The sequence below is a fragment of the Phodopus roborovskii genome, unplaced genomic scaffold, assembly GCF_943737965.1.
Source record: "Phodopus roborovskii unplaced genomic scaffold, PHOROB, whole genome shotgun sequence".
Taxonomy (NCBI): Eukaryota; Metazoa; Chordata; class Mammalia; order Rodentia; family Cricetidae; genus Phodopus; species Phodopus roborovskii.
The window spans coordinates 29,157,697-29,179,814 of NW_026126525.1; the positions used below are offsets into that span (position 1 = coordinate 29,157,697).

Genomic DNA, 22,118 nt, shown 5'->3' on the forward strand with positions numbered 1-22,118 from the left:
GTGTTACTCGATATTTCAAGTTTACATTCTACTCCACTTCCTCTTCTGCCTCTGTCACTACCGAGGACAGAGTGGTTCACTTGCACAACCTGCTCTCCCACCCACACGGAAACACACTTCCTGCCCTCCAAAAACATTTATAATAGTAGCAAGATTATTACTTATTATTTACACTATTATGATGCTATAGATATTATTTAGATGGCCTGGCTGGGGATATACTGTGCTTGCTTTTGTATGCCTTTTCTGTATGATTTATAAAAATTTCATGGAATTAGTTTTGTTTCTTACATTGATTATGCCTAGCTAATTTATTTTGCAATTCGGTGCTGTGGAGACAGGGACTGGCAGATCTCTGAAGCTTGTTGGGTAGCCAGCCTAGTGTGTCAGTGAGCTCCAGGTCCAATGAAACTATTCAAAGAGTAAGGTGGGAATCAATTGAGAAAGATAACAGATGTTAACCTCTGGCCTCTGTATGCAGCCACATTCATATATATACACATTCACTCAAACACATGAACACACACACACACACACACACACACACACACACACACACACACACACAAAATTTCTTCTTTATCTCTAGGGCTCCTGAATATGGTGACTTAATTTTTATACTTTCTAGAGGTTTTCAGGTATAAAATGGTTTGTTTCCAGGTGCCTATTCCTTTGTTAGACCTAGCTTGTACTTATCTTCTGGTTTCCAAAATTTTATTATTTTAATCTTTCCTATTTTCTCTTTTCAAGTGTTAATTTCTTTTTTAAAAATTTTATTTATTTCTAACTTATTCTTTTTATTTTATGTGCATGTGTGGAGGGGGACATGTGAGTGCAGGTGAGTGTGGAGACCAGAAGAGGGCATTGGATTCCCTGGAACCACAAAATGGTACTGGGAATGAAACCTGGGTCATTTTTAAGAATAGTACATGCTCCTAACAGCTAAGGTATCTATCTCTTCAGCCCCTTAGAGTGTTGGTTTCTTAGTAACAACAAGTAATGCTATTTTTGATGGCCTTCCAGAAAAGAAGTGGGGTATATTCAGCTGTCCACCTTTAGCTGGACATTTCCATGACGAGAAATATACTTCCTTTATACCCTACAAAGGACAATGACTTTTGTTGACCAGAATTTTCCACTGACCTATGAGTTATTACAAGGCAGTAAATTTGTGTGGTGTGGAATGGTAGGAAGAGTCCTTCATTTGGAACCAGGAGAGATTTTTTTTTTTCCTGGTCCTGGTCTGTGATACTTTGGGGAAGATGCTTAATTGAACCTTGGCTTTTTAATTTGTAAGGCAAAGGGGATGATGGGAGAGATTCCTTTTAGCTTGCATGGTATGATTCTGTATATAATTATTAGTTTCTCAATAAGTCAGATAGGCCGGTTACCCCTCACCCTGGAGTCATTAAACAGACATTTTTCTTATCTCTGGTGTTGGAACCTTTTACTTCTAGAACTGCAGTTAAGTCTGCACTAGCTGTCTCCCAGTGCCTTCCAAAAGTCTTTGTACTGTTTGTAACAGAGGAGTTGCTCTGTGGATCAGAACTAAACACATTATACACATGTGTCTAGAGCCTAACTTGCTTCTCCCCTGGTAACCTCTCCTAAGTAGCCATTTTCTTCCCTTCCTGAAAATGTCTTATAAAAAGGTTTCTAAAGAAGTAGAATTTGCATACAAATAGTTTCTCAGGAAAACAAAATAAGGTACATCTCTCTCTCATCTATATCTATTTCTATCTCATCTGTATCTAGCTCTAAATATTTTTGAGATGGGATTTTATTATGTAGTCTAGGTTTGGTTTGAGTCTTATGACATTACTGTCTCAACCTCTTGAGTGTTGTTATTTACAAGTATACACCAAAATACACAGGCCAAAATTGTAATATAGCAAGAGGGGCCAACTTAGATGTAACAAGAATGGATTTTCTTTGATTTCTGGATTATGATGCATATGGACTAATGGGTCCAGGTTGTAACTTTTGTCAAGAGATTGCATTAAGTTCCAAGTGTGGTAAAAAGAGGCACAAGGAAGGCTTCAGGCTCTTCCTTTAAGATAGTGGCTCACAGTTCTACCTGCACATAGAATTATGATGTCCAGGCCCCATTCCAGACCTAGAAAGTATTAAAGAAAAATGGAAACAGAACCTAGATAAATGTATTTAAAATGTATTTTGGTGATTCTAATGTATACTTTAGGTTAATAGCCAGGTGAGAAGTTAAGCTTTATACATTGTTATAGACATGGAAGAATATGGTTAACTTTGTGATGAATGAGAAAGATTATGGGTCCAGATACTGGAAGATTTTCATTAACTAGAGTCACAAGAAAGGGTTGCATCAAGGGGGTGAGTTCTGAATTGATGGAGTTTTCATAGCCAGAGAGAGAGGAGTGGGGAATGTGCTGTAGACCAGAGGATGAGTACTGTGCATGCTATTTTCACCTTGTTTGGAGTGAGTGGGGAAGAGTTGGAGGGAAAGCGGATGTCAGATTGCAACTGACAACATCTTCAGAGTCAGACTAAATGTTTTCTTTATCCTGCAGGTGTTGGGTGACCCCCAAGGATGTCTGATGAATGAAATGCCCCAGTGGAACTTTGAAGACTGATTCAACAGCAAGAAGGGGTATGTAGTTAGAATTAGGCAAGAGTGTTGATAATGGAAGACCCGTTGGGAAGGTGCTGCTGTTGACCAGCTGTGAGGTTAGGATGCTCTGAACTAGGGAAATGACAGTGGAGTTAAATATAACTGTCTTAGTTAGGGTTTTATTGCTGTGAAGAGGCACCATGACCATGGCAACTCTTATAAAGGGAAGCATTTAATTGGGGTTGGCTTATAGTTCAGAGGTTTAATTTTTTATTATTATCATATTGGGAAGCATGGTAACATTTAGGCAAACATGGTGCTGGAGAAGGAACCGAGAGTTCTACATCTGGATTGGCAGGCAGCAGAAAGTGAACTGAGACACACTTCTTCCAATGATGCCACACACACTTTAACAAGTGCTACTGCCTATTAACCATAAGAGATACTTGTATGTATACATTTTCACAGTAAGTTTATTATCTATATCTCATTCAAGCCTCATTAACCTTGTATTCACCACCATACCTTCTAAACGAAGGGGTGGATGTTCAGAGGTTGAAGAAATCCTCATAAAAGTCAGAGGAGCTCAAGTGAAGAGAGAGTAGTTATAGTAGAACACTAAAGTTATCAGGTTGGAAGAAGGCATGGTGGGATTTCTTAGTAGCTCAGTATCCAGTCACTGGCCACGACATCAAGTAGCTGTTGAATGTGCTTCAGGAGACTCCTTCTATTTCTGTGGTTTGATATGCAATTACTTCTTTTGTTTATTTATTTATTTATTTTTTATTTTACATGCTGATCCCAGTTCCCTCTCCCTCCCTCCCTCCCTCTTACCCTCTCTGCCCCCTCACATGCACCCTGACCACCCTCCTCTCCCATCCCCCCACCCCAATTCCACATGTAGTACAATGCCATCCAGGTGGGGTCATGTAAATCTGTCAAGTCATTTGAAGTAGGGACTAGGACTTCTCTCCTGTCTCTAGGTTAAGACAGTATCTCTCCATGGGGGATGTGTCTACAAGGTCCTTTTGTGCACCAGGAATACATCCTGGTTCCTGTCTGAGGTCCCTTAGACTGCTCAGTCCTTCTGGCTGAGACCCATATTCAGAGGGGCCTGAGTCAGTCCCATGCTGGATTCCCAGCTATCAGTCTGGGGGCCCGTAGCTCCTCCTTGTTCAGGTCAACTGTCTCTATGTGTTTCTGCAACCTGGTCTTGTCCTCTCCATCTGCATCTGGGTTCTAGTTTGACTCAGTGTTTAGTTATGGGTGTTTGCTTCTGTTTCCAACAGGTACTAGATGAGGGCTCCATGATGGTGGATAATTTAGTTGTTGATCTCACTATCCGGGAAGGGCATTTATGGTAGTCTTTCCACAGTTGCTCACATTGTTAGTTGGAGTCAGTCTTGTAGGTCTCTAGACCTTTCTTTAGGATCAGTTTTCTCTTCAAACCAATAATGGCTCCCTCTTTTATGTTTGTTTTCTCTCTCTCTCTCTCTCTTCCTCTCTCTCTCTCTTCTGTCTTCTATTCCTACCCTGACTCAATCTTCCTAGTCACATGTACTTTCCTCTCCCCTTCTCTTTCTCTTACTTCTCTCTAAAGGGTGTGGAGGAGGCAAGGGAAGAAAAGCTACCCTTAATTCAGCTTGCCTCAGGGAAGAATCTGCAGGCCTCTTCTAAGTACCTTTGGGTTCTCAAATGGTTGAGAATTAAATTTGGTTGAGTTTTTCTTTCTTTCTTTCCTTCCTTCCTTCCTTCCTTCCTTCCTTCCTTCCTTCCTTCCTTTCTTCCTCCTCCAGCCTCTCCTCTCTTCCCTTCCCCTCTTCCCTCCCTCCTTCTCTCTTTCTCCCCTTCTCCCTCCCTTCCTTTATTTCTGTATACCATGGTGGTCAGAAAACAAATTATAGGAGTTGTTTTACCTCTTTCCACTATGGGGGGTTTCTGGGAATTGAACTCAGGTCATCATGTTTGGAGGCAAGCACCTTTACCCATTGAGCCATCTTGCCAGCTCTAGTTTAAATTTTAAGGCTCTAGGTATAGGACTGAGGATTGTTGTGTCCAGGTAGACTGTCCTGAGGAGGGTTAGCCTTGGCTGTAACTCTGATTGGGTGGGCTTCTTTTCCTTTGAGGTTTGGATAGGAGCCATATGTGGAACACAGTAATGTAGATATCAAGGGACATTTCTGTAGCAACAGCTTCCTTTTGACACCACTCTGGTACCAGATCAAGATGATATCCTTACTGAGTCAGAGTGTGATTGTATCCACTACCATGCTCAATCATAGTTCAAATAAATTATGCTATTGTGGTCATAAGTTTCGAATCCTAAGATCTTGAGGCCTAAACGAACAATACAGACAGTGTAATGGGCTTTGCCATCTGAGATATTTGCTCTCTGAAGTCAAATAGCAGAATGTGTTGGAGAGCTGAGGCATACTGGGAGAGACAAAGGCATGCATCACCATCATCATGGGAAATCTTCATTGAGGTTTCCTAGGAAAGGCCTGGGCAGGATGGAGGCTGAGCTAAGGGAGGAAAAGCTTTTGGCCTTGGACACTCCAGTCTGGACACTTAAGACCATCCTATCTGGAGGGTGAGGAGAGTCTGTATTTGTTATTTAAAATTGCAACAGCAAAAGAAAGTTAGAGCCATATTCTCACCATTTATTTTCTTACTTTAGAATCCTGGGATCTTCAATGGCAGGAGAAAGAGCGACCAGAAGACCGAGATGAATTTCAACACTATCCTAGAAGAGATTCTTATTAAAAGGTCCCAGCAGAAAAAGAAGACATCACCACTAAACTACAAAGAGAGACTTTTTGTACTTACCAAATCCGTACTAACCTACTATGAGGGTCGAGCGGAGGTAGGAGACAATCTACTCTGCCACATTTAGTGTTGACACCATTGAGTAGGCGATGCTTTCAACTGAGTTAATGAACTTGAGGCTACCATTTGTTGTCATTTGGACTTGAAAGGTGAAGTTTAGCATGTGATAGAACTCTACACAACTCTGTCATTATAGGTTAAGATATATAGCTATCCATTTGATGTTAGGCTCCTGTACTAATTAATCTGCCAGAGAAAACACATTTCCTTTTTTTTATAGGTCCTTATAGAATTTATTAAGTATACTGAACACATGGCTTTCTCCCACAAGCCACCATATTATGTATCGGAGCCTAACCTTTGTGTGAACATTTCTTCATTACTTGAAGCTGATGAGTTATTTAGCGAACCATCTATTGAAGCTGATTACAGAGGAATTCTTGAGCTCTTGATGCTAATCGTCTCCTGCAGTGTTCTTTGCTGGGGGCAGGGAGATTAAAGAATCAGTGTTCAGTGTGGGATGTTAGGTACAGTGAGGAAGGAAGGGGTTTTGGTTAGGCAGCCTCTAGCTTTCCCTAAGGATGTGAATGAGCGGTTATCTCTGGCCCAACTTAAAACCTTGCCATGGTGGATATGGTATTTTCTACTACTGCCGTAGTCTTCTCTGCTAGAAATAATTTTGGATTGTAGGGAATGGCTGAGAACTGGATTTCTCTTGACGATATGCTATAGCAAACATGATCATGGTGAATGCCTGGTGGTCCTGGTATTTGGGCATTTTTCTAAGATGTTGATTTAATGTTTTGCTGGTGTTGTTTTCTTATTCAGTGTTTGGTTCTCCTCATTTGTACAGAATGGCATTACTTTTCCTGAGCTATCTCAGCTGTTACCTCTACTGTGGCGTATGGCCATGCCCTGTGATATGTTCAGGTTCACACACTGTAGAACCATATTCCTCTAACTCTAAACCCCCAAGTGCTGCAAACCAAAGCTTCAGGACTTCTACTTGTAAAGCTAGAGCAGAGGCGAGACCATGCTCACTCTTTAGTTTACTCACTTTGAACACATGTGTGTGTGCCCAGAACTATTAATGTGACAGTTATGTTGTCTCCCTTAGTTCTGTGCTGCATTTTCTTTGTTATCCAAGAAGTTCAGAAATCCAGGAAGGTTTCAGATAAGGATTCAGAAATAAGGATTATTTTAAAATTTCCAGCAGATTTGGAGGGAAACATTAGTAATTTTTTGCTGTATGGCAATTTGTTGTAACTTGAATTTAATATAGTTAGTCCAGGAGAAGAATAGGACTACAGCAGTGAGAGTGGTAACAGGTGGCACTTTACTAACCCCAAACTGCAGAATTGACGTGTCAACTTAGGGATACGGACTGGTACTATTAAAATACAACACAGCAAGGGCACACAGAGGGCTCATTGGTTAAGAGCACTGACACTTCTTTCCAAGATCCCGGGTTTGAGTCTTTGCATCCACATGAATGCTCACAGCCAGTAGTTACTCTAGTTCCAGGGGGTCTGATGCCTCCAGGCATGTATGAGGTGCACATAGACATACAGGCAAAACACCATACACATAAAGAGAAAGCACAATACAATGGCCAACTCACTCTCAAGATGTAGTATACAGTTGGCCCTTGATATCTGTGAGGGCACTGTTTCCCTCACCACCACCCCATATGCTAAAATCTATCACATAACATAGTGCAGTATTTGCACGTAGCCTATGCACATCCTCTTGTGTGTTTTAAATTACCCATATATTGCTTATAATGCCAGATACGCTATTGATGCTATAAAAATACTCATTCTATATCCCTTAGGAAATGGCATGAGAAAAATCTGTATATGTTCGAACAGATGCAATTTTCCCTCCAAATATTTCCTGGGGTTTATTGATTCTGTGGACTTAGAACCTGCAGATATGGAGGGCTAACTGTGCAAAGTTACAAGTGCCCTGACAGTTTAAGTGGAACGAAAAGACGGGGGGGGGCTTCTTATTTCAGATCCCAGTCCACTCTCTGAATAGAGTGACTCCAGTCATTGTGAGAACTGGACAGGGCAGAGTGAGGTGGGGTCCTACATGTAGCATAGCAGTCCCTCTTCTAGTACTTATTCAGATTCTGTGTCCTTTCTGGCTGCTGCCCACTGTCCCCATGACCCTATACACTAGCTGCATTCCTTTCCCGACCACCTCTGCCACCCCAGCTCCTCTAATGTGTGGGGTGGCATTTTAATTTCTCATGATTTCTGCTGTCACGGTTGGGCTGGCATTTATTAGTGACTCGCTGCTTGAGCTGATCACAGAGTTGTTACCTCTTACAGTAAATAGTTGCCAGGGATAGGGATATAGCCAGATGCTAGAATGTGTGCTCAGTGTGTGCTTAGCATGTACCAAGCTATTAACTAGAGCCCCATCCCTAAACAAATAATTGCTTATGTTGAATTATTTGGAATTTGAAGATAAGAATCAGAATTCTTGAAATAATACTGGGAATAATACAATACTGGGAAGACTTCCACATGACACCTTTCAGCCCATTTTCTAGAAAATCCCAGAAACACCTCACACCGAGTTACTTCCCCATTGCGGGGGCATATGTCCGGTGCCTGTTTGCAGTGGATGAACCTTTTGCTTTTTTTTTTTTTTTTTTTTTTTGGTCTCTAGTCTTAGAATCACAACTCAAAAAAGCATAGTGAGGTGGGGAGTCCCTGAGAATGCTGAGTTAGAAAGTAAGATTCTAGAATTGGGCTGTGAATACCATTGGAATCGCTAGAGACATTTAAATTATCTGTAGCTCTTCTGTTTTCAAAAGAAAGCCGGGGAAGGGGCTGTCTATTGCTTCAGTAATTCCCATTCTTGGTCCCCTCATGGCCATTGGATGCTCTGTTAGAACTTAGAGTTAATCATGATGACCACCCTTTCTTTACTCTCTGCACCCAACTCCTGCAACACAGTGGCAAAAGCCTTTTCTGAAACGGTTTGTGCTAATTTCACACACTCTGCTTTTCAAAATGTCCTGTCTAAAATTGTGTTTTAGATAGATCATCAGAAATCCAGTTAAACTATCTCCTGGAAGTCACATATTGAGAAACTAGTGTTTCAGTTTGTACTCTGGGCTGTTGATTTCTTCAGTTTGCCTTTTTTTCTCTTTTGGTACCTAATTTGTTCATGCTTGTGTATGTTCCAGTGAACGGGGAAACAGAGATTTTGACAATTTATATTCCACAGCCTTCCAGTACCACAGACCATGGAAGTTTGTAAGTGGCGCTGCTTTCTGCTTAGAGAGCTAAATGATAGATGGGATAAGTCTCTTGATGTTCCTGGGGCGGCTCCATGTGACATGGGGATGGCAGTCAGGGAAGTGTAAGACTCTAGTTTGTTCAAGAAAAATACCTACTGGATAATGTTGAGATGTGGAATAAAAGGTTCAAAAATAGCATATGAATTTTGCAACAATTATTAGCTAAGAAAGCAGGAAACCTTAGATTGGACAGTGGCGCTCTTTGGCTGGTTTGCTGTCTGCAATAAAAATCAGAGGGGGTTGAATAGTGTGACAAGTCACCTATAGCATGCTTTCCTGTCAGACAATCTTTGGAATGCCAGTCCCCAAATAATGACAAGTAGACTTATTATTAATTATGAAAGCTTGGCCTTTAGCTTAGGCTTTTTTTCCCAACTACCTCTTAGAACTTAATTAATTCATATGTTCTTATAACTTAATTAATTCAATTCCATGTGGTTTAGTTACTTATCTTCAGTACCACATGCCCAAGTTGCTCCAAGTCTGCTGGAAAAAATCGCATGTGTAGATTCCTTCTCATCCTCTGTTTCCCCAGAAATCCCGCCTATCCTCTCCTGCTTAGCTATTGGCTATTCAGCTCTTTATTAAACCAATCAGTAGGCACCTTAGGCAAAGACACATCTTTACAGTGTACACAAATATTCTACAACAGTCCCCTGCTCTACCTCCATGTCTAGAGTCACCAGGAGGACTTCCTAACAGTGCTGGATAGCTTTATGTCAACTTGAGGAGGGACCCCAATTAAGGCAATGCCTCCATAAACCAGTCTGTAGGCAAGCCTGTAGGACATTTCTTAATTAGTGATTGATGGAGGATGGCCCAGCCCATTGTGGGTGGTACCATCCCTGGGGGATTCTATAATAAGGCAGGCTGAGGAAGTAATGAAGAAAGAAGCAGTCGAGCAGCATTCCTCCATGGCCTCTGTATCAGCCCCTGCCTCCAGATTCCTCCCTGTTTGAGCTCCTGTCTTGATTTCCTTAAATGTTGGACTGTAGTGCTGAAGTATAAGCCAAGGAAATCCTTTCCTCCCCACCTTCTTTTGGTCTTCACAGTAACAGTAACCCTAATTAAGACACTAAGACATCTCTTCCTTACAGTGATCTCCAAGTTATTACAGTGGAAGAGCACAAAACAAAATCAAAGCTGCCAGGCACCCGGTCCAATACAAATAATGAAGGATATACAGAGCCCTCTCACACTTGTGATAAATGCATGTCTGTGAGAGGAGACTATTATAGATTCAATACCCATGCTGTTTGTCTTAGTATATACCAAAATTGCAGGTGCTAGAAGGAAAGCAAGTGTTTAGCACAAATCATACTCATGATTGATTGAGGCACAGTGAGCTACCTTGACCAGCTTTAGAAGAGCTCAATTTGCCAGACACTAGCCAGTGGCCAACTTTGTAAGCATTCTTAGGCACACTGATTATAAAAATGGTGTGACTTTTGGAATACTATGTGCCAACCACGGTACTTTACATTACACATAAGGCTTGTTTGGTTTCATTTCAGAATGAGGAACCAAGGCAAAGAAAGATAAAAGCCTTGCATAAGGTGTGCTATACTAGAAGTTGCGCATTCTTACAAGAAATTGCAGGCTGTTTCTTCAAAACCTATCTTTGAAACCACTTTGCTACTCCAGGAAAAATTAGGGTAAAAGAGAGAGAGACAGACAGACAGACAGAGACAGACAGAGACAGAGATACGTACACACGCACATACACATACACACACAGGGGAGAGAGAGAGAGAAAGAGAGAGAAAGTAAGCCATTACTGCTCTCTGTAATACAGATAAAATTTTACTTTAGAGGATATTTTACTATTTTCAGTTATAACTGTTTTGAATTTTCCTTGTATTGAAAAAAAAAATCACACTTAACAGCTTTTTTTCCCCTCCTGTCTGCCTCTAATTGGATGCGCTAAAATAACATTTTCAATTTGTGTATGGAGTTTAAAATTATTTTTATGTAGATTGTATCTTTTTATGTGCTTAACTTCATTTCCATCTCCGTTTTGACACAAGTACACATCTGATACAAAGGGTTCAGAGTCTTGCAGAGTGGCTCCTATGCCAGGATGATGGTGTCGTAGCAGGAAAGCCCAATGGCGACAGGGATTCCTGGTTTTGGCACCCCTCTAGACCTTGTCCTGTGTGTCTATAACTTCATTTGTTCATTTATTATGCCAGTAGTGACAAGGTTGCTTGGTAAATTCTAGAAAATTCTTGAGCTTGAAGAAGTGATTGTGGGAAGTTGTGGTTTGGAATTAAGTCAAACAGAAGTTCCCAGTAACCTGGAGATCAGTCTATAAGCTCTGGAATGGAAGTAAACAGGATTGAACCTTTTACCCATGAGTATGTGTTAGCTTGGGCAGTTAGGTTTAGAGCTGAGTTAAATTGTAGGACACCAAATTGGTGACTATGGAGTGAGACTAACCAAAGTTCAAATTCTCATTCTTGTATTTATTTTTAGTGTGCTACGTGGAGTTAGAGGTATTAGGATAATGAAAAAGAAGCTTTTTTTGTCTCTTTTTCAGCCTCCTGAGGGCTGTGGACAGGGATCATGGCTTACCCATTTTTGTATTTCTGAGGGTTTTTGTACATGGTGGACACTCAGCACATCCTTCGTAGTTGAATGGATTGCAGGTGAGATAGGGAGACTATTACTCTAGAATCAGATAGAGCAGGTTTATCTATGACCACCAGATGTTTTATTCCCTGGCAGGATAAGGAAAGCAATCAGGTACAGTTATGATGTCACATACTGTTGAATACCTTGGAAAGCTCTTATGTTCTAGAGGGTGTCTTGGGTCATATGAGAGGTGTTCTCTTAACTGGGCTTGGAAACCTAGAAGGTCTTAGCAATACAGGGACAAGAGCCACTGATGAACGAATGCTTCTTCCATTGTAAGTTAGTTTATCCTCAGGTGTAAACCTCAGGTGTACAGGCCTTCTAGTCCCTTTCTGAAGGTTTGTATCTTGCAGCACTTCATTGCATTGTGGAAAGGTGGTGTGCCATGGGAAAATAATACGTTTGACTGCAGACCCAGTGGAAGTATTTGTATTAGACCGAGGAGTTATTGCTCTAGATGCCACAGCCCACTCCCTCATCCCAGGGTTTCAGCAAACACTGGAAGGGTACGCCTGAAATCATGAACAGAACCACCCCTTAGTTTTCTCCTATACATATATATTGCTGGTAAAGCTTAATGTAAATTTTGTATATAAAAAGAGATTATTAATACTTAAGAGCAAACAGAAGAATCATAATTTTTATAATAAAATTGCTACTGGAATATAAACATTGTAATAGTGTTATAAGTGATCTGATACCTGAGTCGGTTGTTAGTTTGTGATATGGAAAGTATAGATACATTGGATGATGGACTGTTCATGTTCCAGGTGGGATGGAGTGAGATACCCTAAAGAATTACCACACCACTGATATTAAATTTAAAACTTATACATTGTTTAGCTCTTGGGGCTGAAGAGATGGCTCAACAGTTAAGAGCACTGATTGCTCTTCCAGAGAACCCAGGTTCAATTCCCAGCAACTACATGTTGGCTCACGGATTTCTGTAACTCCAGTTCCAGGGGACCTGACACCTTGATATACATGAAGGAAAACATCATTGCACATAAACTAAAAATAAGTAATCAGATAAATTGTTTAGTTCTGAAATTTTGGACCTTGGTTATACCAAATAGCCAAACTTTAGGAAACAAGACCAAGGATCAGTAGAAATTTTTGTATTTTGTGGTTAATATAGTAGTTAGTGCAATAGGATATGTATGCGCACACTCGTGTAGACCAGCTGGCCTCGAACTCACAGGGATCCACCTGCCTTTTCTTCTGGGATAAAAGGCATTTGCCACCACTGCCCAGCTCAATATGATTATTTTTATGTTCTCAGAATCAGCTGTACCAGTACATGAAAACTCATCTTCTTACTGGCGCTTGAATCTCTCTGAAATATTTTACTTCCTTCTGTCTTGTCTTCCATTGTTGACTTTTATTTGTTGTCTTCTCCTTGACATCTGACCCTTTTTCCTCATTAATCATCTAAAAATGTCACGATACTAGGTCAGAGGTCTAAAGGTCTCACACTACCTTAATTCGCTGTATTAATTATCTTCACTGGATAATATTAAACTTTTTGTCCCCTTAGGAAGCTGAGGTCTATTTTAAAAGATTTATTTTATTTTATTTATGTGAGTATTTTACATGCATATATTTGTGTGGAGGTTAGAAGCTGATGTTATATCCCCTGGAAATGGAGTTAAGGTTGTCTGTGAACCATATGTGGGATCTGGAAATAAAACCTGGGTTCTGTGCTAGAACAGGTGCTTTTAGGCAGAGCCATCTCTCCAGCCACCACATGGACCCTCTTCCGTAGCCACACTACAATGACCATATTCAGACACTGTGGTCACATCCTATTCAAGTGCCTCTACAGTTGTCTTTACAGTAGTCTCTGTACCCTCTTCCTTCCCACCCCCAAGTCTAGGACATAATTCATGGCTACACATTGACTAGGTTGGTTTTTTGTTTTGTTTTGTTTTAATGCTCCTGGTGGAGGAAGAGAAACATCTGTAAGATACAAGTATATCAAAGCTCCCAGAGAGTACATGTCAGAAGCCACAGAAGAAATCACCGTAGGCTCTTTTGTTCTTTAACGATTTGTTCATTTACTTTTTAGTTGTATGTATATGTGTGTGCCTGTGTGAGTTTGTGTACACTAAGTGCATAGCTGCCCATGGAGGCCAGGGGACACTGAGTTCCCTGGAACCCAAGTTATAGGTGGTTGTGAACTTCCTGATTGGTGCTGAGAACTGAACCCAGGTCGATCCAAGAGCAGCAGCAGGTGCGCTTAACCCCTGAGCTGGTTGGTATGCTCACGTTTGCCTTTGAGGCTGTGCGATCATCCTCTTCACAAGTACATTATTTTAGCGTGGTCTGCTAGGGTGAGAAAAAGTCAGTTATTTTATGTCTCTCACCAGTTTTCTAGTTTTAACTTTTTGATATTTTGTGTCAAAGCAGTCATGGGGCATGTAAGGCTTTGTATGAAGAAGAGTACAGTACCACAAAGGCTAACCAAGCAAAACAGGAACTTAGTCAGAATTTAATCCTCTTGGAATTTTAAGTAGGGACAACAACAACAAAAGTATTTGAGTTCCTGAAAAACACTCTGAGATACCACTGTGGTAGTTGTGTTTTACTCATTGGTTATATGTATTATGAGAAAGACAAGGGCTATATGAAAAATCAACTGCAGGATATGGTGGCACACGGGGTGGGGGAGGGGGCAGAGGCAGGCTGTTCTCTGTGAGTTCAAGCCCAGTCTGGCCTACAGAGCGAGTTCCAGGACAGCTAGGGGCTGTTACACAGAGAACCCTGTCTGGGGGGGTGGGGGTGGAAATCATCATTTTGACACAAGTGATAGTGTCTGGTTTAATTTATTTATAAAACTGAGCTCTGAGCAGTGCTTAGTGATATCAACAGGACAGTTTCCATCAAAGTTTTCTTCATTGAATTTTCACAAGCCCTAGATCTCAGCACTTTTTAGTGATAACCAACCGTCAAATTTGCATCAAAGTTTTATTTAGCTCTTTTTCCCCCCACTGAATATATTCAAAAGACTGCTGAAGGGACCAAAAGCAATTATGAAAAATAGGCTTCCAGAAAGTTTGGGAAGTAGGCTAGTTGAACTCAACTGTTTCTCCTCACCTCTCTCTACCTGTTTGCCTGCCTTGAAGCAACTGGCTTGTTTTTGTCACAACTGTAGACAACTTCTTGTAGAGGTTTCTTTTCAAAGCGCCCTGATGTCAGTTTATGTAACCAGCATTTTGTTTCTGTTGGACCTGGCACTGCAGAGCTAGAGGTTCTGAGCTGTTTCCTTGGGATTCCCAGTTTCCTGTGTTGGTTGATAAGAATAGGGTTGGAGCTGGGAGGTGAGGACTGACACCAGAGCTCTGTCTACACACACACACACACACACACACACACACACACACACACACACACACACACACAGCCTACTTCCCAACACATACTCTACTTCCCAACACACACACACACACACACACACACACACACACACACACACACACACACACACACACCCTGCTTCCCAACACACACAGAGAGAACAGGAATGGTTGGACTTAACCTTGGGAGACTGTTTAAAAAGAGATCAAATTTATGGGATGGCATATGCTTTAGTCTCAAACATAGAAACTGTTGTGATTTTTTTTTTTGGGGGGGATGTATAGAGGTTGGTAGGGTTTGTAAAGGTTTTCAGAAGATCTTCCAAGAGCAGGAACATGAGAACGGTTAGGCAGAAAGGAATCTCTCCATGCAAAGGGGACAATGTGTGCAAAGGCCCTGAGAGTAAAACTGGACTTGGTGAACCTGGAACTTTTATGGTCCTAGATGTATGTGGAGGTGTATAAGAAATAGTTGCTCATACAAATTGGCCTGTCCTAATGGGGAATTATACATTTTTAGAGCTCAAAAAGTCTTTGAAGAAAGACCTCCAGATTTTCCAGGTTTTGGAAACTAAGGGTAAGGAGATCATTACCTCTAGGTCACCCAGTAACTGATATCAGGCTGGACCAGAAACTCATATTCTGATCACACTGAATTGTGCAAACAAGTGAGGACACTTTCCCTTATCAGATAACTCGGCAGTGTGAAGATATAGCAGATCTCAGCAGGATTAGCAATGTAGCCCACTGGGAGAGCCAGTGAATCATGAGGCCCTGGGTTCAATCCGAGCTCCAGGAGAAGAGGGTGTGAATAGGCAATAGTCTGATGATGATTGCCCAGATACTTTTGCTTCAGAACTTTGTTGTCCTCCTACCTTTAAAGCCCGATCCCTCTTTAGCACCACAGCCCCTTCTCTCTGGTTATCCTGGTCCTGGCTCAGCTCATCTTCGTGGGGCATTTTGGCATTTCCTGGGTAAACACCTCACTCTTTCTGAACTTCTATACATTCATTCCTGTGTTATTAGTGTGCCTATATTCCCTGACCTTTACCAGTACATAATAATTTCCATAAGACCTCACATTGTTGTTTAATAATTTAAGCATGTCAGATAGAACTTCACACCTATTAACTAAAGAACATCTCTGCTGTTGATCTCGGTGCTGTGATCAGAAAGTGTGGAGGGAAAGCAGAAATATCTTTAGACAACAGTCATGGTGGTTGCCATTTTCATCTAGTTCCTTTTTACTGTTCAGAGGACATCCATTATTTAAATTTAGAAACAGGTTGTTGTTGTGTGTGTGTTTTAAGGTATTTACTGATGTTAATCTTTCTCAGAGTAAAAAGTAGACATCATTGTATACAAGCATCACATGTCGATTTGAAAAAGTGAAACTACATTTTCAATTGTTTAGAAAAGCAGAAAAGTATATGCAGAAAGGGATTTGGAAGTGTGTGTGTGTGTGTGTGACTAAACAGTGAGCACAACAGAATGAATTGTTTTAATTGTGTCCTGACATTATTAGCTTTGGGCTTTGTGAGTAGACTGTAACTCCAAGGTAAATGTTGAAGTGTAATGATTACCAGTGGAAATTGGTATCTATTTCTTAACCCAACTTTATGCTTGTCTTTTTTTGTTTTTAATTTTGAAGTTTTTTTCTTTTAGTGTAGCCCATGGTTGTCTCAAATCTCAAACTCACTATGTAGCCTAGGCTGGTCTTGAACTGCCCCAGAAACTGATTGCAGGCACAAAATATTATTTGTTACTCAACTTTTTTTTTTTTTTAAAGCAAACAAATGAGTAAGAATCTTTACAAAGTATCTAGTGCTTCAAAGTCAGTTGTGGGGAAGGCATTTCCCCCATTATTATATGGCATGAGGGAGAAAAAACCCAACAACTTGCCATTCTGTCTACATTCCAAGCTCCTCCATGTGCAGCGTTCCTCTGTGGCCACTGCAGAAGGCACATGAGCAGGCCCCTCCTTGCTGACAAGTCTGCAGCATGCACATTTCGATCCTCATTGAGGATTGGGATGTAACCTACTGGCAGCAGAGTCATATGTTTCCTTTGTAATATGGGAATCAGCTCATTTGCCTGAGCATGGTGCAGGTCAGCTGGTACAGAATGAATGAAGCCAAGTTGACAGAGAGAATAATTCTGGTCCAGCTTAGCTCACAGCCTGATGGGGCCCCAGTTCTCCCTGTGTGGGCTGCTTCAAGTTTCTCATACTGCCTGGGCTTTGCAGGGAAATCAGGCTGGCTCCCTCACCTGCAGTCTTGTTCCTCACCCTTGTGGGCAGGATTGTTTGTGGATGCTGTGGCTTTCTGATTACCCTGGGCTCTTGGCTTTCAAGATGTCCTGTGGTGCCTATGGAGAGGTTCAGAGTCACTTTCTATGTAGACATTTGATGTGGAGATCCTTGGAGGTACAGAGGTTCTGCTCCCTCTTATCAGCATTCCCATAAATCATGCCTGTAAGTTGTCCACAATGTTGTTACCCTGATTGATGAGTGAAGAGCCCAGGGACAGCCAAGTTAGGTGCACTCCCATTTGACATCATGCCTCAAGATGCCTTATCTCTCTGGCTAACATACTGACTGTTAAACCACACTGTGCTACTTTCCCCCCGGGCGGGGGCGGGGGGGGGCTTCCTCAGACGTTTTCACTGACCACCTTGGTGCATGCGCTTCCTTCCTTTTTCCTCCCTCTGGCTCTGCATATCAGGCCTTGCCAGGGATGCCCTTTGCCAATTTATTACCCCTTTTTCTTCCTTAACAAACACTGTTCACTATGTTTCTTAAGGAAGAATACACTGTGGAAAGAGGTGGGTACCTTATGATTTAAGACAATTGAGTTCAAGGTCCGTTTGCATTTATTCTTGATTGAACTGTCCATTTGGGCATTTTTTCTCTTAGGTTATCTGCCTTTTGTTTACTTTTTAAAGTATATAGAATATGTCTTCTAAACCAAGCATTATTTGTGTATGCTTTATACTTGTGTTTGTGGTTTGTGGATAGCCTAGCTCTTTTCTTCTAAAGTTAAATTACAATTTTGTATTTATTTGGTGTGTGTGTGTGTGTGTGTGTGTGTGTGTGTGTGTGTGTGTAGGTACCATGTTGCATGTATGGAGGTCAGAGGACAAGTTGCAGGAGTTGGTTCTCCTTCTACAATGGGTTCTGGGAATTTAACTCAAGTCATCTGGCTTGGAAGCAAGTGCCTTCTTCTTGAGTTCATACATTTAAACAATCCCTTATCTAGTTACTTTTGTGCATGCGAGCGTGCGCGCATGTGCGCAGCACGCACGCACGCACCTCCTCACACATGTGCATGTATATATCTCCTCTTATTGTGGTAAAATAGACATAACCTAAATTTATTATTGTAACCATTTAAAGGAACAAGCCACAAAGATTTAGTTTCACCAATCCAAGCAGAAATTGTCCCCATTTAAAAACAAAACAAAACAACAACAACAAACAAAAAACTTACTCTCAGCTCCTACCCCCATCAGCTTTCTTCCTGTCTATGGATTGCATTGTACTGGATTGTTACATAGATAGGGTTATATAATAAGTATCTTTTGATTCTGGCTGCTTTCACTAAGCAGGACTGTGTCCAAGCCCGTTCATATTGTAGTATGTGTTTACATTTCATTCCTTTTTCTGGCTACATAATACTCTGTTGCGTGAATATACTATATTCTATTGGTTCATATGGATAGATATTTTGATTGCTGTTATAGTTTGTCTATTATAAACAGCTGCTATGAATATTCATGTTTGTGTAGACATAAGCTTTCATTTCTCTTGTGTGTAGAAGTTGAATTGCTCTGCCTTTGAGAAGCTATATTTACTTTTTTTTTTTTTTTTTTTTAATTTTTGTTTGTTGGTGCTAGGCCAGCTTTGAACTTGTGACCCTCTTCCCTCTGCATCTTGAGTGCTTGCATTACCATTGTATACTATCATACCTGTGTTCAACAAAGCCTCCACCACTCCGTCTTGTTGCTCCTGTGTACTTGTGGCCTTCCCAGTGACTGTGCAGTGGTGTCTCCCTGTGGTTTCACCTTAGGCATACACTGTTGAGTGTCTTTTCATATACCTTAATTAGAAAAACAATGACTGTAGGCTCTAGCTTGTCTGTCAGTACTGGTTCCCCCAGCCCTCAAGGAAACACACTAATCAGTGTTTAGCACCCAGGAGACCTGGTTTTTAGCTTTGTCAAGTTCTGTGGTATAAGTATTTCCACAGTGTCTGCTATCTTCTGTTCACCATGATGAGGACAGAGCTTGGTAAGGATGTTCTCAGTAGCTCCAGCACGTTGATGGGGAGGAGGGTGGGAGGGGAGGCCGGGGCTGCCTGGCTTTGCATGTGGGGCACTGCAAAGCTACTGTGCCATTCAGGGTCAATCTGAAGAGAAAAGGATTTAATATTTATTATCTACCCCAATTCTTTAATCAGTGTTTTGAGGCAGGCTGTACTGTCTTAAGAGAAATCCCAAACTGAGGGGACTTAATTAACCAGCTTACTGGCTCCCAGCTAATTAGTATCGAAGTGAGGATTTAAATAGCCCAGGTCTTTGTTATAGCAGAGCACTCTTCTGCTCATCAAGTATTATGGGTTGGAGTTTTCCTAGTCTACCCCCAGGCTTGGTGATTTGCAGATTCACAAAGTTTAGCACATTGCTGTGTTCAGGACTGTCATTTGTTAAGTGAGACGATGCAGAGCCAAATGAAAAAAGGGGAAGGCTCACATAATGAAGTCTACAAGGAGCCGCTTCCAGGGGAGTCACCTCAGACATGCTTAATTAAACCCAGCAGTGGGTGGAACTCAGTGTAGACCCAGTGCCTTCTTCCTTGTGGGCCCTCAACTCCAGATTTCCAGGGCAAAAGCAGGCATTCAGAGAAACTGTTTTGGCCCAATGAGTCACTCAGAGCTGGGAACAGTGACAGCGTCCCCAAGCCCTTCTGAAGAATAGCTCCATCTCAGTGTGCTGCCCATCCATCTCAGTGTGCTGCCCATCCATCTCAGCGTGCTGTTGTTTCCTGCACAGGGACCAGATGCAGAAGCAGAGAAGTAATAAGAGGAGGGAGCCTGTCTCTGTTACGATCTGTAGAAAACTGGAGGGTTACAGCTTTCTAAGCCTGCTTACCCATTTGAACAGATGTGCACACATGTGTGGCACCTCTGTCTAGAATGTGACTGCCTCTGGGCTTGGAAATTTCTGTGGTGTTCCTCCCAAGTGTGATGAATTCTGACTGCCTAATGCAGATGGCCCCAGTGGCTTTGCAAGTCTGACTCTGAATTCTTGGTGACTTTTTTTTTTCCATGAAAGGCTTTCACCAGAACAGCTGAGCTGTGCAGCATGTGTTCTAGAGCCCCAGACACCCTGTCTCCTCGGATTCACTTTCTGCACTGGTGAAGTTAGTCTAGAAGCCCTTTCCTCCACCTGGCTCCCTCTGTGTCTGGGCTCATTCCAGGGACTCTTCTGGGGGAGGAGTCAGCTATTGTGTCATAGCCCCCTCCCTTTTCTTCTGAGTTGCCATCACAGACTGGGTGGTCCTTGTTCACACTCATTAGTCCATGTGACATGGAGCAAGTCAATGCATTGGTGTCTGTGGTGATATATTATTTATGATTTATCAAAGCTTGCCTGAGGATTCAGAAAGTAGTCATCCACAGGCCATAGAAGCCAGACACAGACCTTTAAACCCAGCAACCAGAAGCTAGGAGGTAATGGTACACCTTTAATCCTAGGATTCAGGATAGGTCAACCAGTTCTACACAAGATTGATCCAGTCATAAAGAGAAACAGCTCATACAAAGATGATCTCAGCACCTGGGATCACACATCTTTAATCCCAGCATTAGGGGGATATATATAAGACAGGAGTAAGGTATCAATATCAGGCATCCATTCTCCAGCCATGTTGAGGACAGGAAGACATTCAGGTCTCAGGATTCTCCAGCCACACTAAGGAGAGGCAGCAGCCTGAGGCTTGGTGAGGAGCTTGTGGATCAGCCCGCAGTCTGAGGTAGAATGAGAGTTAGTGTCTGGCTGCTTTGCTTTTCTTCAGGCAAGCTTTAATAAATCATAAATAATATATCACCATAAGTGTCATCGACTGTGAAATGGAGACGATGACAATTACAACCTTGTAGGGGTTCTGTGCCATTCAGGTTAAGTGATTCACCTGAAAGGGTCTTTAAATAAGTTTTGAGCAAAGCCTGGCTTGAGTGAGCCTTGAAGGGAAGTCAGTGATATTGCTGTTGTGAACTCTCAGGATACCTGAACCTGTTCTAGTTTTAAGCACTTGTTTTGATTTGAGAAATCGAATGCCTTGCCCTCTACCTCACATTCCTTTAAAACTTAAATGATGCATAGCTGAAATTGATTGCATAGGATTTTTAATTAGTGATGGACATTTTAAGATTACTGTTTGAGAGGACTGTGTTATGGGGCGTGAGGAGAGGCAGTCTGACTACTTTTTAACAAACCAATGTGCTGTGGGGCTCCATCCACAGCTCCTGCTGGCTCAGTGAGTAAAACACTTGATTCTAGGGGTCAGAGGCATGTGAATAATTTTTCCCTGCTTCTTCTGTCATGGGACCCCCCACAGTCTGTCCCCAGCTCGTCTCTACAGGTACAGGCCATATTTATGTACCTGAATGTAGATGCATTCCTTGATCCCCTAAAAGATTTCTGTGTCAGCACTGGGCCTGCTTCTTATTTATACTTACTCAGCTTGGGTAAAAAATGGAAATTTTAGCCACAGGCTTCAATTCTGTTATCTTCTTGATACTTAGAAAAATGCAGTAGATCTTCCTGTTATGTGCTTTTTCAAAAGCCATAATTTTTGTTGTTGTTGTTGTTGTTGTTGTTGTTGTTGGCTGAGACAAATTTTCACTCTTGCTTGTAGCCTCGGTTGGCCTCAAATTTGCCTCAGTCTTCAGAGGACTAGGAATGCAAGTGTGTGTCGTTATGCCTGACTCAAAACCATTGCCATTAGGAAATTTATCTTTGCATAGTATCTGCTAATTCTTTACTTAACAATTCTCAAACACATAGAAAACAAACGTATGTACCCCACCCAACCCTCACCAGAATTAAAGCACTGAGATTCCTAATCCCCTTCCCGTTTTGTGGCTGGCCTGGAACTCTCTATGTAGGCTAAACTTACCTCAGACTCATAGAGATCTACCTGTTGCCACTTCCCAAGTGCTGCTATTAAAGCCACGTGTCACTACTCATGACTCCCACTCCTTTATCCACCCTCTTCAGCTGCTGAGAGGCTCTTCTGGGTCCTACCTCATCACTTTCAGCACAGCTAGAAGAATAATCCTGGGCCTCCTCCATGGCCCTGGCTCTTTGTACAGTTAATGACTGGCTCCTGTTCTGGTGGC

General features: G+C 41.8%; 1 protein-coding gene across 1 annotated transcript in view; it reads left to right on the plus strand.

Moving 5' to 3' along the window:
- The first annotated feature begins 2,557 nt into the window (after positions 1-2,557).
- Tec (tec protein tyrosine kinase) overlaps positions 2,558-22,118 on the plus strand; it is a 68,800-nt gene continuing 49,239 nt past the window's right edge. The window contains exons 1-2 of the mRNA XM_051198080.1: positions 2,558-2,626; positions 5,265-5,450. Of these exons, the coding sequence (XP_051054037.1) occupies positions 5,313-5,450 (138 nt within the window). The 5' untranslated portion in view covers positions 2,558-2,626; positions 5,265-5,312. The remainder of the gene's footprint in view (positions 2,627-5,264; positions 5,451-22,118) is intronic.